Raw genomic sequence first — 25,996 nt, 5'->3', positions numbered from 1 at the left:
CTTGTCCCGTTTACCTGTCGTCTGTCCGGGGTTAATGTAAGAGTGTGTCTAAGTGCCTGTCTTCCTGTAATATACCTCTAGCCCCTGTAATCTGACCTTTCCGTACGAATATAATCTCCTCCGGAGGTCTTGAGAATTGAAACATTGGTGTCGTATTGTGTTATTGTAATCCAGCCGGGTGTCTTCTTTTTCTTATTGAGCCAGCATCGCGCGACTAGTCAACGTTCGGGCACAATCGGGTAACTTGTGCAGACGTGGTCATACCATAAAACCGCTCGGTAAATAACATCCAAGCCACGTCTGTAACAATTGGTGTCGAGGAGTGGAATTCGAACCCGGGACTAAATTTATTAGGCCCAAATTGGTAAGAAGTAGAATCGATTCGGAGCGCGTTTCCCGCGCGAAATTATAACGGCGAAATTTGTATTTGTTTTACGAAACTCGAATTTTGCAAGTCGCGCTATGGCGGATCAACACGGCTGGGGTCCGGTAGGGGAGAGTGAGGCAGGGTCGGTCCAGGACCAAATTGAGGGACATGAGGGACATGAGGAGAGCGAAACAGCGGGGTAAGCAGGTGCACAAAATGGCGCTCTCGCGCACGATGCTTCAGGCGCGCAAAAAGGTGCCTCGCTGGTCACCGTGCCCGCGACCGAAGTAGCGCCGCTGGGAAGATTGGAACTTTTTTTTATACAAATGACGGCCCTTATGGAAAAGAATAGTGAGCGATTGGAAAACCAAATGGGGGTAATGAGGGACGAAGCGAGGGCTCGGAGTGAGCAATTGGGGGTAATGAGGGACGAAGCGAGGGCTCGGAGTGAGCAATTGGGGGTAATGAGGGACGAAGCGAGGGGTACCAGTGAGAAGTTAGACAATAATTTTGAGGGGTTAGACAACGGGATAAAAGAAGTGAAAAATGGGTTAACGGGGGTAGAAAACAGAATGGCCGCTCAAGAGAATCAAATGGAAGGGATGCAAAAGGGGTTAGAGGGGGTAGAAAATAGAATGGCTGCCCAGGAGAATCAGATAGAGGGAGTGAAAAATGGGTTAGAGGGGTTAGAAAACAGTATGGACGGCAAATTGAGGGACATGAGGGACCAAGCGGAAAGGGAAGTTAAACAAATGGAGCAGCAGATAGAGGGGGTCAGAATGGGGGTAGAAACCAAACTGGATGCTCACAGGGAGGAAATGGAGCAGATGAGGGTGGCATCTGGGCAGGAGATGCAAGTGATGGGAGAGGAGATCAGAAGAGGAGTGAGTGAGGAGGTCGGAGGAGTGCGCGAGGAGGTGAGGCACTGTAAGGAGCGCATGGAGAAAGAGGTGAGAAAGGGGACTGTAAAATTGCAAGGTGGTATAGAGGAGTTGACGCTGGGAGTAGAACAACTGACAGTGGGACAAAAGGAGTTGGGGGACCAGGTAAAGAAGAACACAGCGGTAATAGAGGGTTTAAAATCGACACAGAAGGAGATGAAAAAGGACGTAGGGGTAATTAAAAAAGAGTGCCAGACGGTACATGAGGACCTGACGAGGAAAATGGACAAGGTGGTAGAGGTAATGGAGGTTAAAGAGCGGGAGGTGCGGGAGCACATAGAAAAAAATAAAGTGGAGTTAGAGGAAGAACTTAAAGGGGCGCACGAAGAGATGAAGGAGATGAAGCAAAAATTAGAAGAAGTGGAAGAAGGGGTGAGCGAAATTAAGAAGCGACGGAGAGAGGATAAGAAAGAGATAAAGGAGGAAGTAAAAGAATTGGTCCAAAGTCTGTGTTCGGATCGTGATGATGTGCTCATTAACCGGATGAGGGATTCGCAGGTGATGGAGGAGAAGCGAAGAGGAAGAGGACCCGGTGTAAGTGGTGACCAATATGGTCGTGCGTATGATGCGCCAGGGGATTTAAGAAGCTTGGGGGTCGAGATAGACCCGGGTGTTCGTGAGAGGCCGTTGGTGAAGTGTGCGACAGGTCTGGTGTGCGAAAGAGGAGGTGTGCGAGACAGTCCGACTCTGGGGTGTGTGAGGAAAAAGTGTGTGCCCAGGAGTGAGGGTGTTGGCGAGAATGAGTCGGTCGTAGCGCGTGGGCGAGGGAGCACATGGAAGCGCGGTGTGGTGAGTGTTACAGAGGGTGTGACGGGAGAGTGTGCGCAGGAGTGTGCGCGAGAAAGGTGTGTGACGGACAGGTGCATGAGGAAAGAGTGCGCTGTCAGAAGCAAGGAAGAGTGTCCACCTGTGGTGAGTGTTACAGAGGGTGTAACAGGAGAGTGTGCGCGAGAAAGGTGTGTAACGGACAGGTGCATGGGGAAAGGGTGCGCTGTCAAGAGTAAGGGTGAGTGCGCTGTCAGGAATGGAGGTGGAAGTAGTGAGAGTGACATGGAGCGTGAGTTAGTTGTGACAGGTGAGCGAGGATGTACACCTGGGATGGAAGGATGCACACCTGGAATGGTAGAGCGTGAGTGGGAATGCACGCTGGAGTTGGTGGTGAGGCACGTGGTTGGGTGTGCGAATGAGAGCACACCTGTGATTGTCACAGAGGAGGTGACAGAGGAGGGGGCGCGAAGCGGTGTTTTGGTGAGGTGTGCGACCAACGAATGTGTGCCAAAGTGTTCGGTGGTCAGGTGTGTGACCAAGGCTGTGAGTGGAATGGGTGTACCTGGGTGTGTAAGGAAAGGTACGAGGAGCATGGGCACGGCTGGATGTGTGAGCAAGGAACGGGCTGCGGGATGTAAGCATGCAGGTGAAGCATCGACGTTAGACGGGGTAGAGTTTAGAACGACTTATAGCCGAGTCAGGCCCTCGGTGCGTGCTGGGCCTCGCTTTGAACGGCCGCGTCCGTGCTCCACTAGGCGGAGCGGGCAGCCCGATAGAAAGGGTCGTCATGGCGACCACTTTTTGGTGAGGCATTCCGGCAGGCCGAGATCGAGCCATGGGATGGCTCCGTGCCGAGATGGTGCGTGGGATCTCGGCCCGGGTAAACCTCCTTCCCTGCACCGAATGCGGGATGTATCCAGCCGCTGGCACAAAACAACCAGCATCCATTGCTTGGCTTTACGAAGCCGGGCTTTGGACAGGAATTGGCGCACCGAGAGGTATTAGTGAGTCGACTGGGTGATGAGGTTAGTGTTTTGGACCCAAAATTGGAGAAAAACAAAATTTGATGATTGGCAAGGGATTGGCAGTAGTGATTGGCAGATGATGGGTAGTGATTGGCAAATTTTTAATTTGTTGAAATTTGATGTGCGAAATTGGTAGTGAGAGACCCCCGATGTGGTGGGATGGCAAATCCACCATCCTTCCCATGTGGGGGGCAAAGGAGCAATAGTTTATGGGGTGTATGGCAGTGAAAACTAGCCCGGGTGGGTTAGGATATAATGATAGGGATCTAGCGAAGATGACATTAGGTAACGTTAAGTTTAGTTAGTGACTGATACCTGTAGTGGGGACGCAGGTAGATTAGTGTGGATGATAATGACGAGGGAGCGCAATAGTTTAAAGGGACGACTGGGAAGCGCAAGTTTCAGAAGGGAGTAGTTAGCTGAGATGATGCCGTGTGTGTGTGAGAATTGAACAGGTGTGATTGCACAGGTGTGCAACTGGACAGGTGTGTGGAGCAGTGTATGAGTAGTGAGTGTGTGGATCAGCGCGAATGCGCTTGGGGAGAGAAGGGTGCAGGTGGCACCAGGTGTGAGAGCACAGGTGTGCAAATACAGGTGTGTGGAGAGAGTTGGAGTAAGTGGTACGGAGTGGTGTGCATGGTGTGAAGGTGTGAATGGGGGAAGAGTGGACCCCTCTCACGAGTACCCGGGGCGGGTAGTGTAAGTGTTAGGTAGAGGGTACAGGTAAATTGTGGTTGGATATTGGCATTTGTGGTGCGGTGGCAGAATGGTGTTGTGGATGGGTGCATTAGTGTTGTGGAAATGGCTGGGCGTGTAGCCTGTTAGTGTGTGTAGTTGGTTGGGCACTCCACCACTGTGAGGATGTCGGCCAGGTGAGGCCGCAGGTGGGCTCTGGGAGCCGGTAGTTGTGAGTGGGTGCCTGAGGATCCCGGGTGTGGATCGGGCAGCCCAGTGCCAGAGAGGGCACGGAGTGGGGAGAGCGCCAGAGGGCCTTCCCCAGGTAGATAGGTTAGGGTAAGGAGCAGGTAAGCTCGGAGGCAACTGCAGTGGTGGAGGGGTGCAGGTGGGTAGACCCACTGGGAGAGGTACACGCCACAGCCCAGAAATTGTACGAGGGCACCGGGAGATGAATCGGGGGAGTGAGACCCCAAATTGAAGAGCACCACAGTTTGGCCAATGGGAATTGGTTTTTAGAACCCATAGTGTAAGAGGGCCAATGGTTTGGCCGGAGGAAGACCCCGGGTAGTGTAAAGTTGTTAAAGTCATTTAGGAAATAGTTAGGATTGAAGAACCTGTCGCACCATACGCAGCCACTTACCTGTGGTGATGATGATGACTCCACACCTGTGTTTTCTTTGTTCTGTGTGCAGGAAATGAGATTGCTGTGGATTTGTGAGACGCATCACGACGTGGATGAGACATTGGGGTGATTCCATCTCTCCCTCCTTAGGAGGGACTGATGATGAATTGGTGATGGCAAATTTTGATGTTGAGTTGAAAATGGCAAATTTTGATGAGAGTTGAAAATGGCAAATTTGATTGGTTAGGAGGGAGAGAAGACGAATTTGGTTTATGGGAGGAACGGGGAAGACAGTAGGGATGTTTGTTGATTTGTAAAGTAGATGTTTATGGGTAGTGTTGTGTTGTGTGGACACAGTAAGGGGTAAGGGAGGGGCCATGTAGGTTACCTGGTGGGGGGGGGGGGGGGCGTACGATAGGAACGTACCTGTCTCACCTGGTTCCCATGTGCCCCCAGTGTGCATCACCTTACATTGCGTGCACTTTTGCGCCCTTACCACCTTACTCACTTGTTTCTTCTTTTGTCTCCCACCTCCGAGGATCTGGCTTTGGGGTAGAGAGAGAGGAGAGAGAGGTGCTGGCTGCGCAGTTGTGGGCCTGCACTTTCGCTGTTTGCTGCCGGGATCGATACACCATATGGACCGCAATGTTTGTGGCCACCCACAATGGACCGCAGTTCGTTTGCGGCCAAGCACCACCCGGGGATGGACCTATGGGTCAACGTGGCACCTATGCCATAAAGGTGAACCACTGTTAATTAACACCACTGAAGGCCACACGAAGAGCAAGAGACACCTGCAGGGTTAGGGGTTGTCGAATTTATTTTTATTCCAATGAACAATGGTGACTGCACCGATTGGTGGTGGGGTGGTGCTTTTGATGCTCGGGAAGGGTGCTCTGCACGTTATTAAAGGCCGTCGGCCACAGAGCACTCGTGGGTTGGTGTATCGATGTTGGCAAGCGCGCTCTCTCTCTATGCATAACATCTGCATGTGTTCCTCCAAAAACAGGTCCTGGATCGTAGTGTAAATAGCAGCGTAGTCTTGTAAATAATGCTCCCTACCGGCTGTATGTTTAGTTTGAGGATTCTTTCCGGATTCGGTTATCCTGTGGGTGTGTTTCTGTGAGGAGAAGGGTGCAACGTCGCAGGGGGACATATTTACTCATTTGTGAATATCTGTAAAACTGTCGCACTCAGGGTAGAGTTAATAGTAGAGGGAACTACATTGCGTGCCACACTAAAGTAGGTAAAAATTTATCGGGTCGGGACGCCCCGAGGGTAGAGAAGGGTGCAATGTTGCGAATATGGAATTTGGCCTCCATATCCGCTTGTAAATATTCCCCTATTTTCTCCAATACTCCCCAACTTTCCCCAATCCCCCATTCCCTAGTCCCATTGCATGTAAATAACAATCAGTAGAGCCGACCTTCCCCTTATTCCCCCATTAAATGTCGTGCCCAGGTCCACTGCACCACACGTAGACAACTTTCGGACATCTTCCTAGTTATTCTTAATCTATGTCAGTTAAGGCCTCGTTTCCATTAATTATGACTCTTCGTTGCACCAGAATGTGATTATATGGCATCAGTAGTGAGTTTAGGACCTTTCCCATACCTCCTCCCATCTTCTTCCCCAAACAACAACAATAACAACAACTACAACAACAATTACAACTACAACTACGACTACAACAACAGAGGGGCGGGGAGTGTGCGTCCTCACACCGGCTCGGTTACCCGCCATGACCATGCGCTCCACGGCGTTACCCCGAAGGGGCTGGCTGTCAGCTCCTCGTCAGGGGCGGAGCCAGTAACCCCCCCACGCACCCAATGAGAAGCAACGTGCCGATTCCATCTGGGGCGGAGCTAACGAGCCGAGGGCGTGTCACTCCCCGCCGGATATACGCGGCCCCGCGCCGGATGTGACGTCAGATGCGCCTCAGCTTGGAGAGAGAAGCCACCGCCACCCCCAGCGCGACGATACCTCCCCGCATCTTTGGACCGGACCGGACCGTACTGTACCCTGCTTTGAGCCAAGAGTGCACCTTGAGCCATCGCTATCTGCCTTTCCTTGCCATCAACCCCCGTGTGAGTCAGCCTTGTCCCGTTTACCTGTCGTCTGTCCGGGGTTAATGTAAGAGTGTGTCTAAGTGCCTGTCTTCCTGTAATATACCTCTAGCCCCTGTAATCTGACCTTTCCGTACGAATATAATCTCCTCCGGAGGTCTTGAGAATTGAAACATTGGTGTCGTATTGTGTTATTGTAATCCAGCCGGGTGTCTTCTTTTTCTTATTGAGCCAGCATCGCGCGACTAGTCAACGTTCGGGCACAATCGGGTAACTTGTGCAGACGTGGTCATACCATAAAACCGCTCGGTAAATAACATCCAAGCCACGTCTGTAACAATATATATATATATATATATATATATATATATATATATATATATATATATATATATATATATATATATATATATATATATATATATATATTGTTGTGGATTTGAGAATGGTGTTGTAGTTTTTATTATCATTGTAAGTGTAATGAAATTGTTGTAAATATCACCCTCCTTCCTCCATTTGTTGTGTATAAAGGTCAAAGGTCGTTCCCATAGTTATTCCATCTACAATCACGTAGCAAATCATAGATCTCCCTGTTCAGTAGTTATCTCCTTATTATGTGTATTAGATTAAGGCTTTGTCTTCCATTAATTGACACTCCATTGCACCGAATTCAAATAAGGTAGATTCCCTTCCAATTCCCCTTTTGTCATCAATTGCCAACTGCATTGGGCGGTTTTCTGCATTCGCCGCTGCTGCTTTATGGTTTTTGCCGCAAAACCTCCATTACGCACGCGGTCAAGTTGGGAAAGAAAGGCGTGTCTCCACCTCGTCATCGGAGGGTGGGGCCAGGAGAGCCCCTACAACCAACCAAGCACGAGGGGTTTGGCTTGAGAGGACGGAGGAAGAGCGATCGGGGAGGTTCGAAAAGGTTAGAGGGTGTGGCCGATATAACCCGCAGCGGGACGCCCCCCACCTCAGATGAGTCCTGGGAAAGCACGCGACGTCCCCACGGCGGCACGAAGAGACGATTGAGGAAAGAGAGACAGATGTGAGGGGGTGCCTGTATTGCGGCAATAGGCCGAGACCCTCTAGGCCCTATTGCCGGTCGGTGAGATGCGAAGTGGAGCTGTGTTTGCCAGGTTTTCACCTCGACCCCAAAGCGTGGATCGGAGCGCGCGCTTGGAGCCGGACCTCGACGCCACCATCTACCTGGACCCTCCTCTGCCATCCCAAACCATTCCTGTCCTTCCATCCTTTTGTGTACGTGAGTTTGTTTTGTGTGTTCTGTCCTGGGTTATAAGTAAGTCTGTATAAGCTAGAAATTGCACTGTGTCCTTCTGGTCCATCCCTCTTTCTGTCTTTATTTTCGTATCCTTCCTTCTCCTTGGTTACTTTTGACTTGTACATAATTAGTTAGTAATAAATTATATTTGTTCCTCCTTACTCTGCCTTCTTTCCTTTACATCCTTTACATCTTGTCTTTTCCCAATTGAATACCTGTGGCACGATTTGGCCAACGTTTCGGAATCGGGTTAGTGAATGCTAATGACTCGAACTTCGGGTTGCTAAAAACCGCTCGGCAACTAGACCATCTAAAACCGGGGTTCGAGCGGGAGTCCCTCCCTTGCTTCGCGGTCAGGAGTGGCACTCAGGTCCTTGGGACTTTTTGTAGACCAAATACCCTGGCTGCTCCCGACCGGAAGGAGCGTTGGGACCCCCAGGACTCACGTCGGTCAGTCGCGGACAAGGGGATTAATCCCCCCTTCTTAAGGGGGAAAGGCCGACGTAGAGATCCGTAACAATATATATATATATATATATATAGATAGATATATATATATATAGATAGATATATATATATATATATATATACACAGTGCCGTCAGAAAGTATTCACACCCCTTGACTTTTTCACATTTTGTTATATTACAGCCTGAATTCAAAATGTATTAAATTGAGATTTTTTTGGCACTGATCTACACATACCCCACAATGTCAAAGTGGATTTTTAATTTTTTTAGAATCTTCGACAAAATAATTAAAAATGAAAAGCTGAAATGTCTTGAGAAACTAAGTATCATATATTCATTAAGGTATATGCAGGTATATCTTTGATATTATTTTTAATATTAAAATATGAAAGTTTATAATGTGGTGAATATGTGGTGCATACAATGGCTCCTGGGAAGGAAACATCACAAGGGAAGCATATAGAAATCAAAGTCTTAGCTCTTGAAGTGTACACCATGCAGCAGATTGCATCCCAACCATGTTTCCATTGATACAAACACACGACACGCACGTGTGCACACACACACACACACACACACACACACACACACACACACACACACACACACACACACACACACACACACACACACACACCTCTCTCCAAGATACAAAATCAAAGCCATAAACCAACTTGCAGTACCAATGTTCCAACATGGCTGTGGAATAGTAAAACTGGTCACAACGGAGATTAAAAAAAAAAAACTAGACATCAAAACAAGGAGCTCCTCACTGTCAACAAAATAGTCTATAAAAATTTGTGCATCTCGAGAATGTACCAAACGAGGAAAGAAGGAGGTGGTGGCCTGATAGATAAAGAGTGACGAGTGTCGGATTAGCAGAGTTCTTGAAAAGTTCAACAACCAAACGAATACAATTTCTACACAAGCATGAACCCAACAAACCAGAAAAGTTATCTCTCACTCACATTTAAAAAAACTTCCAAAAACAGGTGTGAATAGAAAATGTCAAGCTTCAAATCGAAACAGCAAATAATACAGCCCCAACGATTGCAAAAAAGACAAAAGAAAAGTACAAGATGAAATACCAGCAGATATATAGGGACAACTGGGAGAAAGACCAAAAATAAATAAATAAATAAAAAGAGTTGGACAGATTGGGGATAGACAAAGAAGGATGACTGGAATGGTTACGAAGAGGTCAGCTCAACTGGGACAGAGGACGAATCATTTATTAATGCCCAAGACCAAGGACACTACACAAACGGATTTAAGAAGATTGCAGGACTGAGTCAATCAGACAATTGGAGATTCTGCAAGGTAGAAACAGAAAGCACGAGTCACCTCCTATCGAGATGTAAATAACTCATATCAGGGCAGCTGTACACCCAAAGGCACAGCAAGGTATGTGGAGTAATCCACTGGCACATCTGCAGAAATTTCAATATCCCAGTTCTACACAAGTTGTGGAAACATGAACCAAAAGCAATCATTGAAAACAAGAACATAATGATCACGTATGACCTGATGAACCCATCCAGTGTGAACATAGAAAACAAAGCACTGTGACTGGAGATAGTACTCAGGAGCAAAATGTAAACTACAGCATTGCGAATTGAGTCGTCAGTCCCCAGCGATTTTGGTCTAAATAATGCAGAAATCAAGAAAATGACCAGATACCAAGACCTCAAGAATGAAGTGAAAAGATCCTGGAAGCTGAAGAGCACCAAAATTGTACCAGTGATAATTGGGGCAATGGAAATGATGAAGAAGAACCTTACAGCTATTTTAAAAAACATTCCTGGGAACATTACCACACACAAACTACAGTTGGAGGCTATACAGGGCTCAGAGACAATCCTGAAAAGAGTCCTTGGAACAAAGCTCTGAGAACAAGAACACTTCAAAAACTGGTCCATATATCATGATCCCTTACTGAAACGGAGGTGGATACTTCGAGACCTGGAAAGACTCCATTCCACCTTCTGAAACCCAGCATATGGAGATAACAACCAACAACACATACACACACACAATTAGCAGGCTGACAAAGGAGATACTGTTTGCGCATGTACAAATCTCAAACTTAGCAAATTGTTGTGGAAGATTTTTTAAATGAATCTGTGAATTTTTTTATGAATTTTAATTTTATGAAAAATTTTAAAATTTATGAATTTTTACGTACGGTTTAGGGTTGTACATTGTACACACCAAACTTAAAATAGTACATGCACGAGGACATCCAAGGTGATCAAAGATAATAAGTCCAGAATCAAACCGCCGGTGTTGCCAGGCGGGGAGGGGGAGGGGAGGGTTGGGAGGGGAGGGGAGGGGGGAGAGGGGGAAAGAGAGGGGAGTGGGAGGAAGGGGAGGGAGGGGGAGGGAGGGAGGGGAGGGGGAGGGAGGAAAGGGGGGAGGGGGGAAGAGGGGAAGGGGCAATGGGGGGAGGGGGAGGGGAAGGGGAGGGGAAGGGAGGCAGGAGAGGAAGGGGGTTCATATATATGCTGGTGTGTGAATGTGGCGTTCATCACGTTTCTGAGTTAAGTGTGTTACCAACTTCGTACACTTCCGGAATTGTTTGATTTATTTGTATTCAAATGTCTGGTAATTGTTTTTTATTGATTTATGCAAATGTGTACTTGTATATAACTGTCATTAATTTTAAAAGGCTTCGGCACTATCGAGCGATTTTATTTTATTTTAATATTTTTTTGAACTCCAAAAAAACGAACTTTTTTTTGCAATTTTTTTTTTTGCCTAAAACACTCCCAGGCACTCACTGATGAACCTCTGAAAGTTTGATGAAGATCCGTTCAGCCATCTCTGAATAAAACGCGGACACACACACAGACAACTCACGTTTATATAATTATATAGATTATACTTCAGTGAAAGGAAAAGAGTGAAAAAGATGGGAGTGGGGAGGTTGGGGAGTGTGGGAAGAGGAGGAAGGTGGAATTTTACCAACACTTCCAAAGTTATATCAGAAAGTTCAATGAAAGAGTGAAAATATTTAACGCATGGAATGGTTCGCCCTGAAAAATAACCCTCCAACACAATTACAGATAACAATTTGAATGAGAGGATGGAAACAGTAAAAAGAGAGCCGATTAGGGATTGGAAGGTGGAAGGAAAACAAACATTGTCCTGTGGCACCAGGCCAACAACATCATAAATCTTCAAGCAGCGGGTGGTGCAACGGCAAGGTATATGGGAAGGCACTGGAGCTTTGTCAAAGATGTCGACGTGCAGGCCAGGCCCTCACCGTCTGTATCTGCCATATTTTGCTGTCCGAGACACAGGCAGGGTGCCAAACCAAATAGGAAAACAGATGCTCACTGACCTTTACGCAGTCTCCGACAATACATGGCACAGCAGTGGTTGAGCACCTTTCCGATGGTATTTTGAAAATCGCATCAATAGCTTGCCAAATATATTAGGGCACAGTTTCATAAAAGAGCCTGGTTACAATCCCAAGACTGTTATGGGTTGTCAGTGGATTACAAACCCAAGACTGTCATGGGTTGCCAGTCTGATAGCTCACCAAACCATCTGGGAGAAATTGAAAAATCCATTATGTTCCTTCAACAGGGGCTTTGACGATCAAACTTGATGAAAGGATGCTCAAAGACTTAGGGGCCGATCTGCTGCTGCTACCCTGATACTACTACTACGACTTAAAACTTAACGACTACTACTTTTTTTAACGGTGACAATTTTCCCTTTCCAATACCTTCTTATGAGGTCAGCCGGGGAACGTTTTTGGCCAGACGCCAGACATATTTCATATATCTGGGCTGGCCAGGACTGAGGTTTGGGAGAAGGCGATTTGGGCAAAGATTTATCATTTTTTCAGGTTTCTGGTGATAACTCATCGACTCTTCACGTGCATGGAATAACTCTTCATGTCCATGGGATCTTTAATGTCTATCAATGACCAGTGCTGGCGGACGGATCCTCCGGTTTAACATACATCCAGTGTACGGGCTGCATGCAAAAAACCAGGGTGACAGTTTATATCTGGGTTTAGGTTCAAACTTTTTCGATTGGATTTAGGTCGGGGCTCTGACTGGGCCACTCAAGGACCATTTATCTTTTTCTTCCTTAGCCACTCCAGTGTAGCTTTGGATGTGTGCTTCGGGTCGTTGTCAGGCTGAAAGGTGAACTTCCGTTGCAATTTCAGCTTTCTTGCAGAGGGCAGCAGGTTTTCCTCTTGGAATTTTTTGTATTTTGCTCCATTCATTTTCCCTTATATCCTGACAAGTGCCCCAGTCCCTGCTGATGAGAGACATCCCCATAACATGATGCTGCCAACACCATGCTTCACAGTAGGGATGGTGTTCTTTGGGTGATGTGCTGTGTTGGGTTTGCACCAAACGTAACGTTTTACATTTCGGCCAAAAAGTTCCATCTTGGTTTCGTCAGACCACAAAACTTTTTGCCACAGGGCTTCAGAATCTCTGGAATGATTTTTTTTGCATACCTCACATGGAACTCAAGGTGGGCTTTTTTTAAAGTAATGGTTTCCTTCTCAACACCCTACCGTACAGGCCAGACTTGTGGAGTGCTTGGGATATTGTTGTCATGCACACAGTGACCATTCTTTGAAATAAAGGCCTGTAGCTCTTTCAAAGTTGGCATTGGCCTTTTGGTGGTCTCTCTGATCAGTCTCCTCCTCGGTTGGTCATCCAGTTTGGAGAGACGGCCTGGTCTATGCAGGGTCTTGGTGATATTATACACCTTCCACTTCTTAATAATTGTCTTGACTGTACTCAAAGGGATATTCAAGGCCCTTGAAATATTTTATACCAATCCCCTGATCTGTACCTTTCCACAACTTTATCCGGGAGGTCTTTTGAAAGATTCTTGGTGCTCATGGTCGAGTCTTTGCTGTGAAATGCACAACCCAGGCGGAGAAAACCTACAGGAACAGCTGATTTTATTCTGAAACAATCAGAATCAAGACAATTTAACACAGGTGGAGGCCAATTAACTTGGTGTGTGATTTTGAAGGTGATTGGTTATACCTGAACTAATTTACAATTGCTATTATTAGGGGGGGGGGGGGGGCGGAGGGGGAGTGGACACTTATCAAACTAAGATAATCTAGTTTTGTATTTTTATTTAATTTTCTGAAATTTGCAGAATTCGTTTTTCCTTTGGAAGTTGTGGATTACAATTTGTAAATAAAGATGGAAAATGTCTGATTTAATGCAATTTAATTCCAGGCTATAAGGCAAAAAAGGTGAAATTTTTTGAAAGGGGGTGTAGAATCTCTTTAGGCACTGCGTATCTATATCTCTCTCTCTCTCTATATATATATGATCGCACGTGTGATCGCCCAATTGTTTGATGAGCATGACACTGATGTTATCTGTATGTCATGGCCTACTGAATAACCAGATTTGAACCAAATCGAGCATTTATGGGATATTCTGGAACGACGCCTGAGACAGCGTTTCCCACATTAATCAAGCGGCTGTGAGTTGATTGGCTTTCTCGTGGAAGAATGGTGCCGCAACCCTCCTGGAGAATTTCATACGCTGGTGGACTCTATGTCACGGCGCGTACCGGCCGCACTTGGTGGCCCAACATCTTATTAAGTGATTTTACCTTGGTGTTTCCATCTATGTCCACTTTTATGGAAATCCACATGACCACCACACACTTCCTATTGTTGGGTGGTGATTCATGGTATTGCCGTGTGCGGAATTGATCAATCTTCTGGGAAGAGGTTGGTCCGGTGAAAAGTTGTAATTCTACGCGAGTATGCAAGACATCACTGCAGGGCAGCACTGTAGAGAAAAGACACACAAGGCTTAGACCAAAAATCAATTTGGAGATGTACTTCAGTTCAAGATTTTCAGAAAACAGGTACTTCAGCTGTTACTTGGGGAAAGCTACTCCAACTCATCATCCTCCATCCAAAACATGGTCTTTTCTACCACCGTTAACCCACCTCCCCTTCACCCTCCTAGCCCACCTATTTCCTTCATGAGAGTTTGCTTCTGTATCCATCTTGTCCACCCTGTGCATCATTCCCCGCTCCCCATTTGTCCAAGTCTCCTTCTATTTCGTCCTTCGATCCTGCAGTGCAATCACGTGCCGGGAGCTTCTGAGCAGCGGTGATTGTGCTCCAAGCAGTACCCTTGCTCAGCCATTCATTGCTGCCTTTGATTATTGTGTTGAAACATCAATGGCTCTTCTCAGTTCTGGTGCATATATGGTTGAACAACTTTTCACAAATTGCATCTTTGAAGTTCGAAAAGCGTGATTACTTGATGACCAAAGTTTGAACCAAAATAAATTGTCTGCTTTCCTCTCAAATGTCCCCAGGGAACGGTAAGGCAATGGCAGATCTTTTAGAAACACAACAAAGATGAATGGAGGATGCAAAATCAATAACGGAATGGGGAGGGGGAAGGGGGGATTTAGCTCATGCGCAATGGGCATTTCTTTTGATTGGCACAGGCACAACCAACCGGCTCGGTGTGTGCATTCCCTTAGCACCAAGAGAAACGTGCTGGAGAGGATGATGGATTGAGCAAAGCTCGAGAAGTCTGTGGGAAGTGACATTGTCATCTTATGTATGTGGCGGACAAGGAGGGTCGCAAATAGAAAGGGATAAGGCACCAGAACGTGACCGATGTGCCCAGGAAAGTGATGACATAAAACAGCTTTTATTGAGAGAAATGGCTGTCAGTGCCAATATATAAAGGGAGGGAGGAGGAGAGGAGAGAGGAAGGAGTGGGGGAAGGAAACTGAAATGGGAAGGCAGAACCAGACACACAGACAAAGAGAAAGACATAGACTACAAACTACAGCCAGGCACAGGGAGAAAGACACAGCCAGGCACAGGGAGACAGAAACCGCCAGGCACAGGGAGAAAGACACAACCAGGCACAGGGAGACAGACACAGCCAGGCACAGGGAGACAGAAACCGCCAGGCACAGGGAGAAAGACACAACCAGGCACAGGGAGACAGACACAGCCAGGCACAGGGAGAAAGACACAACCAGGCACAGGGAGAAAGACACAACCAGGCACAGGGAGACAGACACAGCCAGGCACAGGGAGAAAGACATAACCAGGCACAGGGAGAAAGACACGGAGAAAAAGAGAAAGATACAGACTACAAACCTACAACCAGGCACAGGGAGAAAGACACAGCCAGGCACAGGGAGACAGACACGGAGAAAAAGAGAAAGCTACAGACGACAAACTACAGCCAAGCACAGGGAGAAAGACACAGCCAGGCACAGGGAGACAGACACGGAGTCAAAGAGAAAGATACAGACTACAAACTACAACCAGGCACAGGGAGAAAGACACAGCCAGGCACAGGGAGAAAGACACAACCAGGCACAGGGAGACAGACACAGCCAGGCACAGGGAGACAGACACAACCAGGCACAGGGAGAAAGACACAACCAGGCACAGGGAGACAGACACAGCCAGGCACAGGGAGAAAGACACAACCAGGCACAGGGAGACAGACACAGCCAGGCACAGGGAGACAGACACAACCAGGCACAGGGAGAAAGACACAACCAGGCACAGGGAGACAGACACAGCCAGGCACAGGGAGAAAGACATAACCAGGCACAGGGAGAAAGACACGGAGAAAAAGAGAAAGATACAGACTACAAACCTACAACCAGGCACAGGGAGAAAGACACAGCCAGGCACAGGGAGACAGACACGGAGAAAAAGAGAAAGCTACAGACGACAAACTACAGCCAAGCACAGGGAGAAAGACACAGCCAGGCACAGGGAGACAGACACGGAGTCAAAGAGAAAGATACAGACTACAAACTACAACCAGGCACAGGGAGAAAGACACAGCCAGGCACAGGGAGACAGAAACCGCCAGGCACAGGGAGACAGACACAGCCAGGCACAGGGTGAAAGACACAACCAGGCACAGGGAGACAGACACAGCCAGGCACAGGGAGACAGACACAACCAGGCACAGGGAGAAAGACACAACCAGGCACAGGGAGACAGACACAGCCAGGCACAGGGAGAAAGACACAACCAGGCACAGGGAGACAGACACAGCCAGGCACAGGGAGAAAGACACAACCAGGCACAGGGAGAAAGACACAACCAGGCACAGGGAGACAGACACAGCCAGGCACAGGGAGAAAGACACAACCAGGCACAGGGAGACAGACACAGCCAGGCACAGGGAGACAGACACAACCAGGCACAGGGAGAAAGACACAACCAGGCACAGGGAGACAGACACAGCCAGGCACAGGGAGAAAGACACAACCAGGCACAGGGAGACAGACACAGCCAGGCACAGGGAGAAAGACACAACCAGGCACAGGGAGACAGACACAACCAGGCACAGGGAGAAAGACACAACCAGGCACAGGGAGACAGACACAGCCAGGCACAGGGAGAAAGACATAACCAGGCACAGGGAGAAAGACACGGAGAAAAAGAGAAAGATACAGACTACAAACCTACAACCAGGCACAGGGAGAAAGACACAGCCAGGCACAGGGAGACAGACACGGAGAAAAAGAGAAAGCTACAGACGACAAACTACAGCCAAGCACAGGGAGAAAGACACAGCCAGGCACAGGGAGACAGACACGGAGTCAAAGAGAAAGATACAGACTACAAACTACAACCAGGCACAGGGAGAAAGACACAGCCAGGCACAGGGAGACAGACATGGAGAAAAAGAGAAAGATACAGACTACAAACTACAGCCAAGCACAGCGAGGTTAGACACAGCCAGGCACAGGAAGACAGACACAGCCAGGCAGAGAGAGATAGACACATAAATAGGCAAACAGACAGAGGTATACAGACACAGAGGTATAAAGGTACATAGGTACAGAGGCAGACAAAGAGACACAAAGACGTACAGAGATACAGAGGCAGATACAGAGGCAGTGAGACACAGACTTGGACACACACACACGATGAGAGCCATTTATTTTTAGACCTGAAAAAAACAACAACAAATATACACACACCTGTGCACCTTTGAGCTTCTCTGCCAAGCCAAAACACCTGTCACAATAAATATATATGTTTATATGGTTGTCACCTTCCTCTCTGTTTCAAAACCAACTAAAGCCAGATTGGAAGAAATAAGGATTTCTGAATTTGAAGCAGGGAATAATAATAATAATCATAATAATAATAATAATAATAATAATAATAACAACAAGCGTTACGCCTAGGTCCCCCGTCGGTGAAGTGATGTGAGTTGACAAAGTGGAAGACGCAAGGCGGCCATCTTGGATTTTGACGTGGCGACCCAATTTTCAATAGGGTTCTTCCTTATGCGTAGATACACCCACACACCAGATTAGAAGTTGGTACTTCGCTTATTTTTCAAGATATTCCACTCACAAGGTTCAGACATACATGGCGTCAGACATACATGGCGGCGGCCATCTTGGATTTTGACGTGGGTTGCACCCACACACCAAATTAGAATTCGGTCCTTCGCTTACGCACGCACGCACGCACGTACGCACGTACGCACGCACGCACGGACGGACACACGGACGGAGGGGAAAACCATAGTCCCCCTTTCGCTCCACGGTGCGACGGGGGACAATAATGGAGTATGACATTATTTTTTGGTGGGGTAGGTGGGTGGTGGTGATTACAGAACGACTTTAAAAATGGGTGGGATCACCTTTGAACCAAAAAAACATCTTCAACACATTATATAATAAATTGGCCAAGATATCACGAGGTTGTTGTTGTTCTTTTGACCAATCGTCCATGATTACTGTCTTGTGTCGCTCCAGAGTGGAAGGCATAAGGGGATTGGCTCCAAGCCATTGCAAAGCAGCCACATCATCGAGATTGGGGATTGAGATTGGAGGATTGGGAATGGCAGGAGAAACTACATGAAGTACCGGTACAACATTGCTGGCACTTTTTGGATTTGATGATTTTACGCTGATACGCCACGCGTTTATCACGTTGATGGTACCGTACCCCACAAACTATGCAAGAAGATCTCCATTGTACTTCAGCACTCATCAGCTTGAATTCACTTTCTACTTAATATCTGTTTCCTACCAAAAGCCTTACACTTAATATATTGATGCTACGCTAATACGGGCTGGCAGGATAACCTACACGTATGCGGACTTTGAGCGGTCCAGCCTGAGTTTGAATCTCGATCTAGCCATAAACTACTTCACATCCAGGGTGATTCATTAAATTGTGTGCCGCTCCTGGGATGTCCGCTAAACCGGGCATCCCATCTGCCGGCATTAGTTGGTGGACGTTAAAGATACCATTCCTGCTCCAACCTACAAGAGGAGTGGTACAGTCAAATTGCCATGAGCGATTAATGCAACGAGCAGCCACGTGCAGCACACAGATGAAGAAGAAGACCACTCCTCTTTGCGGCATAGCCCATAGGGCAAAGCCGTCTAGAACAGTGTTTGTCTGTCTGTATGTATGTATGTATGTATGTCCCCTCAAACGTATACCAATCACAGCTGAGGATCTGGTCACATAACAGGGTGATGTGATTACGTCTGATGTCATTACGGCGGTACGGCGGCTGACTCTCCACACTCCGCCATTTTGATTTATATGCCGTTAATGCCGAACATATCGTCGAACCTGTCATACATCACAATCGTCATGCTCTACCTTTACGTATTTCATACAGTGTGAAACACAAACAAACCAATTGTTAAAAATGACCATCAAATATCGAAAGCATCGGTGTCATATCTTCCAACAATACGGTACGTACCCAACCCTTGTGTGGTATAATCTAGATTACAGTAGATCTTCCCTCAGTTCTGTAAGTAAAACGTACCTCATGGATGTCTGGATTCCTCCAAATTTCTTTGTTTAATGTTATGAACAGCATTAGCGACTGTTAAAAAAGCTAATCATGTGTTTGTGGTTTATAATATTTTACAAGCCCAGCTACGCCACTGTTAGACTTCCGGTCTTTTTCATTGTGATGATGCATCAGGCTGCCAAAGCAGTTTCTAGGCCATTGGCCTTAGGCACAATCCCGGACGGGTCGACACTCCGACGCAGGATACTCAAATGGCTCATTCTTCCCAGGAAACTGCTACTCGCTTCGTCGACCTCGGAAGGATGACAGGCCAAGTCAACCCACCTGTTTGAATTCATCGGCGTGACAGGGGTTTGTCTGGACCCCGAGATCTCAAGCCAGCCACCTTAACCGTTTGTGGTACAACAACAACAACAACAACAACAATTGTTTTGTTTTTGTTGTTTTGTTTGTGGTAACTCTCATAAATGTTGTTTCACTTAAAATGACCGACTTCTATAAAGTGATGGTAGTTGTTGGTTTAATATGCAAGCGGCAAACACATTTCATGAAAGCGGCCTCGCAACATTGTGACAACATTTGAGGTGGAAGATAAGGGATGGCAATGCGGGTATAAGGTGAAAGGGATGTGGAGGACATGATGTATCCGAATGAGCGACGAGGAGTGTTTGTACAGGTGCTGCAGGTGAGGGTAGTGAGAGAATGCAAAGACAAACCCTGGAGGTCGGATGGCGCCCGCAAAGCCAAGTGCAGGCCGGTGGGGTTTTCCTGCAGGTCGATTGAGGTTGTTGGGAGCCGATATCGAAGGAGGTACACAGTTCACTGCCCCCAGCACGTTGGAGCTTCCAGCTCCCAGCACACTATGCAAGACTGGTTGAGATCGTGGGCGTGGAACGCTCGGCACGGCAACACGGACCTGCAGAAAAAGGGGTCATTTTGGTGACAACAATATTGACGACACTATCCCAGAATGTCAGGGCTAGCAGCATATGGCTCAGAGGGAGCGAACTCACCTAAGAGCTGTCCAATCTAGGTATGATTGCCACCACTCTCCCCCCACACCTCACCGCCACCACTCCCCATCCTGCTTTGTCCACATCCCAGGTCCACAAGAGCTCCACATGGTTGTTCCTGGGGTTCTTGTTTGGGGTCGATTTTCTAAGTGTGTACCCATTGGTCTGACAGCTGCCGGACCCCACTCACATTTGTCGCTTGACTACTCCCTCCAAGGCACCCAGACAAAACATTAGGTTTACCGGAAAGTAATGTCGTTTTTTAACCTGTGTATTCCTCTTTGAAAAACGACATTCCTTTCTGGTATACCTAATAATATGGTCGCCATCTTGGTTTTCTGGTGGGCCTAGCACATTAGGCCTGTCGGCCTCTGCTGATTATACACTGTCCGGGTTTACTGCATGAGATTTATATTAGCGTTGTTTGGGTCGAGTGTTATTCATGACGGACCCCGAAAAATCGAATCATATATCGAATGACAATTATTAGTAATAAGGTTTAATTAAACCCATAAACATGCACGGTATTCGCCTCCCTAAAAAAAATAGCATTATGAAAATTTTGAATGACCCCATACTTGGGTTTAACAATTCATGACCCTGTGACAAATCGTCTCGTTCTGATATAACCGTGGCGGAGGGTAACATGGATGAGAGGTGTCGAGTTAATCTTTTAATTGCGCATTAAATGTGTGTTTCCCAATCGCGCTGTTCATATTTTAAGAATGTTTCAAATGTGTGTTTCCCAATCGGGCGTTACCGGATTTTGTCACAGGTTGTGACCACAGTTTGCTCTTTCTTGTTTTTGCATACAAGGTCAAGGCTAGTAGACGAGCGAGTACACTGAAAGGATCAGGGCACCAGAGAACAAAAGGGAGAGTAGGGAGAAGGGGAAACACCAACAACAGGGTGGAAGGATAAAATAGAGGAAAACTTGGACAAATAAGGGATGTGGGGAGGAAAGAGGGTTAAGGTGGAGAAAATGGACACAAAAATAAACTTTCAGGAAGGAAAAATCTGAAGTTTGGAAGGAGGAAGGCTTGGGGTGGGAGAGTTAACGAGAGTAGAAAATATCACGGTATTGGGTGGGGGACGATGGTGAACATCTGTCTTGAAGACCTGGAGGGAAGGGAACTTTAATGCTGGTGCAATCTGTTCAGGGTGCCGGCGATAACTTGACGACTCTTCATGAAAGACACAGAGGGATATTGTTGCGGATATGAGGACTGTATTTTTTTTATTGTGTGCTTTATTATTACTAGGACGTGCCCGTACGTGGGTGCCCGTTCCTTGCCAAAAAAAAAAAAAAAAATGTCTTCGCCCATGCATGCATGGGCGTGCCCACCCATGGGCGTGCCCGTAAGTGCGTGATGTGACCGTACAATGAATGTATCGTCCCGACGCCGCAGCTCGGATGGCGCTGCAGTTAATCGGGCCTGTATCGGCAGAGTTATTATAAACGTGTACTACAATCGATCGTACCTTACAGCGTCTGCTCGCCACGTTCAGCATCAGTACGTCGTCACTATGACTATCCGTAAGTCCGGAAGTGACGTCCTCATTTGACTGTCCGGAAGGTCGCATATCGCAGTTACGATGAATCGCAAATTAGTTTTAATTAGTTTTAAAACATAGTTTAATGCCAACATAGCGCCAACATAGTTTGCCAACGTGAAATAAATGAATACGCTCTCAAATGTGCCGTCCGAGGCAGAGTCTGTTCGCCACGTTCGGCACACATGATAGCTCGCTGCTCTCTGATTGGTTGAATCGTTTTTTGGACATAGCTCGGTAACTACTTCTCCGATTAATATGAAACCTTGAAAAGGCACATCCTCAGGTCCCCAGCAATATACCTGGCAAGTTTCAAGTATATCGGACCCGTGGTTTTCGAGAAACAGCGGTCACAGACACACATACACACACACATACACACACACATACACACATACACACACACAGACACACACACAGAGATTACTGGAATTATAGATAGATTATTGTTTATTCTGCGCCTCCTGCCTCCAGTGTTGTGTAAAAGTTAAAAGGGCGTCCCGGTAGTTATTCCATGAAACACCACATTGCAGGACCCGATAAAACCCTTGTTCAGTAGCTTATATCTTATTATGTGTTTTAGAGTAAGGCCTTGTCTTCCATTAGAATAACTAGGACGTGCCCGTACGTGGGTGCCCGTTCCTTGCCAAAAAAAAAAAAAAAAATGTCTTCGCCCATGCATGCATGGGCGTGCCCATGGGCCCATGGGCGTGCCCGTAAGTGCGTGATGTGACCGTACAATGAATGTATCGTCCCGACGCCGCAGCTCGGATGGCGCTGCAGTTAATCGGGCCTGTATCGGCAGAGTTATTATAAACGTGTACTACAATCGATCGTACCTTACAGCGTCTGCTCGCCACGTTCAGCATCAGTACGTCGTCACTATGACTATCCGTAAGTCCGGAAGTGACGTCCTCATTTGACTGTCCGGAAGGTCGCATATCGCAGTTACGATGAATCGCAAATTAGTTTTAATTAGTTTTAAAACATAGTTTAACGCCAACATAGCGCCAACATAGTTTGCCAACGTGAAATAAATGAATACGCTCTCAAATGTGCCGTCCGAGGCAGAGTCTGTTCGCCACGTTCGGCACACGTGATAGCTCGCTGCTCTCTGATTGGTTGAATCGTTTTTTGGACATAGCTCGGTAACTACTTCTCCGATTAATATGAAACCTTGAAAAGGCACATCCTCAGGTCCCCAGCAATATACCTGGCAAGTTTCAAGTATATCGGACCCGTGGTTGTCGAGAAACAGCGGTCACAGACACACATACACACACACATACACACACACATACACACACACATACACACACACATACACACACACATACACACACACAGAGATTACTGGAATTATAGATAGATACTCCATTGCACCGAATCAATTAAGAATAGCTCCCCTTCAATACTTCCATTTCCCAGCCAAACTCTCCATCTGCGGGTAAAGCAGTTCACAAGCGTGGGATGCACGCCCTCTCATTTCGCTGCGATAGTGAATATGTGCTCCGTGCTCTGTTTGAACAGGAGGGCCGGGGTCGCCAGGGAGAGGCAAGCCCAGGGTGCGCCACGAAGGGCGGGGCTGTTCAGCCCCATGCCCAAATAAGGAAACAAGCCCGTGGCTCGCCACGAGGGGCGTGCCGTCGGCGCCATGCCCAAATAAGGAGACAAGCCCGTGGGATTACCATACAAGGTCACGAAACAGAGCACGGGGGAGGAGGGCGGTACCGAAACCGAAGGGGGCATGTCAGACCCGCGCTGAAGGTTTGGAGAGAAGGGTGCGACGATCGCTGGGGAGAAGCTACACCAGAGCTACGGCAGATGAGTCCAGGTGCGTAAGAGGGTCGGCAGTCCACCGGGAGAGAGCTCAGAGTAGCACCGGAGCTGCGTGGAGAGGTACACGACAAAGAAAGGGTCCAAGAGAAAGCAGAGGAACTTTTACGAACGAGTTGCAAAGAGATACGGCAGATGAGTCCAGCCCCGTTTCAACCAGCCGCGTGAAGCCCTGACGGGGCAGCGAGTGACCCTGCCGGCGTGCGCTGTAAAGCCGAATACCAGGAGCTGCCGGCGTGCGCTGTAAAGCGGATTACAAGGAGCTGCCGGCTCCCCGCTTCCCGCCCGGAGTGGACCTGCTCGCTGTGCCCTGTGATCCCACCTGCTCATCCTTTCCAGCCATTCCTGCCTGCAAGTTCCCCATTTGCGTACGTGAGTTTGTTTTGTTCGTGCTGTCCTGGGTAGTAACTAAGTCTGTATAAGCTAGTAATTTTCACTGTGTCACCTGCGTTTTCATGTCCGTTGTAAATACCCGTGACTGCTCTTTTTGCTTATGTGTGTGTAAATAATAATAAACCCCGTTACTCTTCTGTACGTCTTCTTCTTCTTCCTCTTTGCATTCGTCGTCTTAGTCTTTTCCCCATTGAATATCTGTGGTGCGATACGGCCAACGTTTGGGTGAATCGGGTTTAGTCGGGGAACAACTGTTCGGTCGCGGAGCCTCCGCTCGGCAAATATAACATCCTTAACCGCGTACCGTAACAATATTTAACGTCCACAAATAATCAATGTTGGTAGGCGGGACCTCAGGATCAATGTATTTCCGATGGAGTGCGCATAAACAAACACACCTCCCGGTGTGTACCCTGGTTTAGAATAGGTACACCGTATCCCTGCGTGTCGTAAGAGGCGACAAAGAGGGTTGGCGTCAGGAAGGGCATCCGGCCATAAAAACATTGCCTCAAAAAGGGAACCATGACAATTACAAGTACATATGGGCAGGGTACAGCCCGAAGTGGAGATCGGTTTCTGAGGTTTGGGACATGTAATGTAGGGACAATGACAGGGAGATCAGGAGAAGTGGTGGGAGTAGTGGTCAGAAGAAGAGTGGACATATGTTGTGTGCAAGAGACGAGATGGAAGGGAAGTGGTGTGAGAATGGTGAAGGGTAGGCAGGGACAGAAATACACGTTTGTGTGTTAAGGGTGCCCAGAGGGCATGAATGGTGTTGGTGTCCTGTTTTCTGAGGAGTTTGTAGACAGTGTGGTGAGTGTGACTAGAGTGAGTGATAGGTTGATGACGGTGAGAATGATGATTGGAAAGCTTTTGGTGAACATCATCTCGGGATATGCTACACAGGTTGGTAACGGCTTGCTTTTCCATGTCGTATTTTTCCATGTTTCCCTACATGAGGCACACATGATACATATCTCTCACCCGCACTTTTCACTTCATTCAAACCTTTTTCCAGGGCAAATCCATACATGGGAATACACTATTTATTCTGTTTGGAGTGACACTGTATATGTTTCCACGAACAAGACAACTGCAAACCCCGCAGAAAGGTCAGAATCTTGTGCAGTTAAGGTCAGAGAAAGTGGCCAACAAGCGTATAAGGCGATGCTTTTGCCATTTTAGGCCAATTTGTCCATTTGTTAATGTCCATTGTAAGACTTGCTCGTTTATTCGAGGCTTCATTACAATCACAGATAGAATCACATCACTGTGATGTGCGGTGCAGTCGATAAGTGATATTCCACCCAGATGATTGTGATCACAGGACTACATCTACTTCCCCGGTACTCTGATGTAATGTAGATGGGACGACTGAAACCTCCCGAGCAAGTTGGGGTCGTTGATGACAAATATTCCGCCATTTTGTGGACAGAGACCAGGAATTGAAAGTCCTGGTTCCAGGTTCCTCCACTGCCAGACTCCATCTTCACTGCTGTGAGAGGCTGTCTTACTTGCTCCAGTGAGGATACCTACTCCAGCATCGACTTGTACAAACAGTATATTTGTGACTGGCTTGTGTTAATTTGTTGACGGTGTAATTGCACATCTCATTTGGTGCTGTCACGTGCGAGTTTGCACTCCTGGAAGTTAAACAAGATTTTTTTTTTAAATTGAAGACAAACAACCTGAAGCTCGAGGCAGAAATTATGTGAAATGTTAAGCGTCTATTTGTAAACTTTCAAGGACTTGGGAATGTCACGATCACAAAAAAAATCACTGATGGATGCAGAAATTTCCAGACAGTAAATTGCTTTCATTAAATAAGAATGAAACTGGTTTTCCCAAGTGTCAATCCCATAATATGAGGTTATTACAGATGTGCCCCTATCATAATCTCATGATTCATGTGCAGCTGTAGATTCTAAATTATGGCAACCTGAACCTACATTCGGAGTTGATGAGCCCCACCGAGTGATATCAAGGCTTCATTGCAAAATAAACCTCTATTTGTACGGGTCTTGCAGTTGTGAGGGCGGCACAGGGATTTGTGGCGGTGAAAGATGTTTTGATCCTTTATATGCGGTGTATTATAATCAATAAAAAATATTCTATACTGAACTTGGTAACGGTGGAGGAAAGATGTTAAACAAAACACAAGGACATAAAAAAAT

The 25,996-nt window shown here is 47.2% G+C and overlaps 1 protein-coding gene across 2 annotated transcripts in view; it reads right to left on the bottom strand.

Annotated features, from left to right (window-relative positions):
* The window catches only part of LOC137439934 (E3 ubiquitin-protein ligase DTX1), a 159,481-nt gene that overhangs the window by 55,144 nt on the left and 78,341 nt on the right, over window positions 1-25,996 (bottom strand). For both annotated transcript variants that reach the window (XM_078768337.1, XM_078768336.1), the window contains exon 3: window positions 19,743-19,942. In XM_078768337.1, the coding sequence (XP_078624463.1) occupies window positions 19,743-19,942 (200 nt within the window). The remainder of the gene's footprint in view (window positions 1-19,742; window positions 19,943-25,996) is intronic.

The sequence above is a fragment of the Myxine glutinosa genome, chromosome 14 (assembly GCF_964187855.1).
Source record: "Myxine glutinosa chromosome 14, kmMyxGlut1.1, whole genome shotgun sequence".
NCBI classification, from domain to species: Eukaryota; Metazoa; Chordata; class Myxini; order Myxiniformes; family Myxinidae; genus Myxine; species Myxine glutinosa.
The sequence above is the reverse complement of the archived record's forward strand: the minus strand, read 5'-3'. Positions and strand labels throughout refer to the sequence as shown.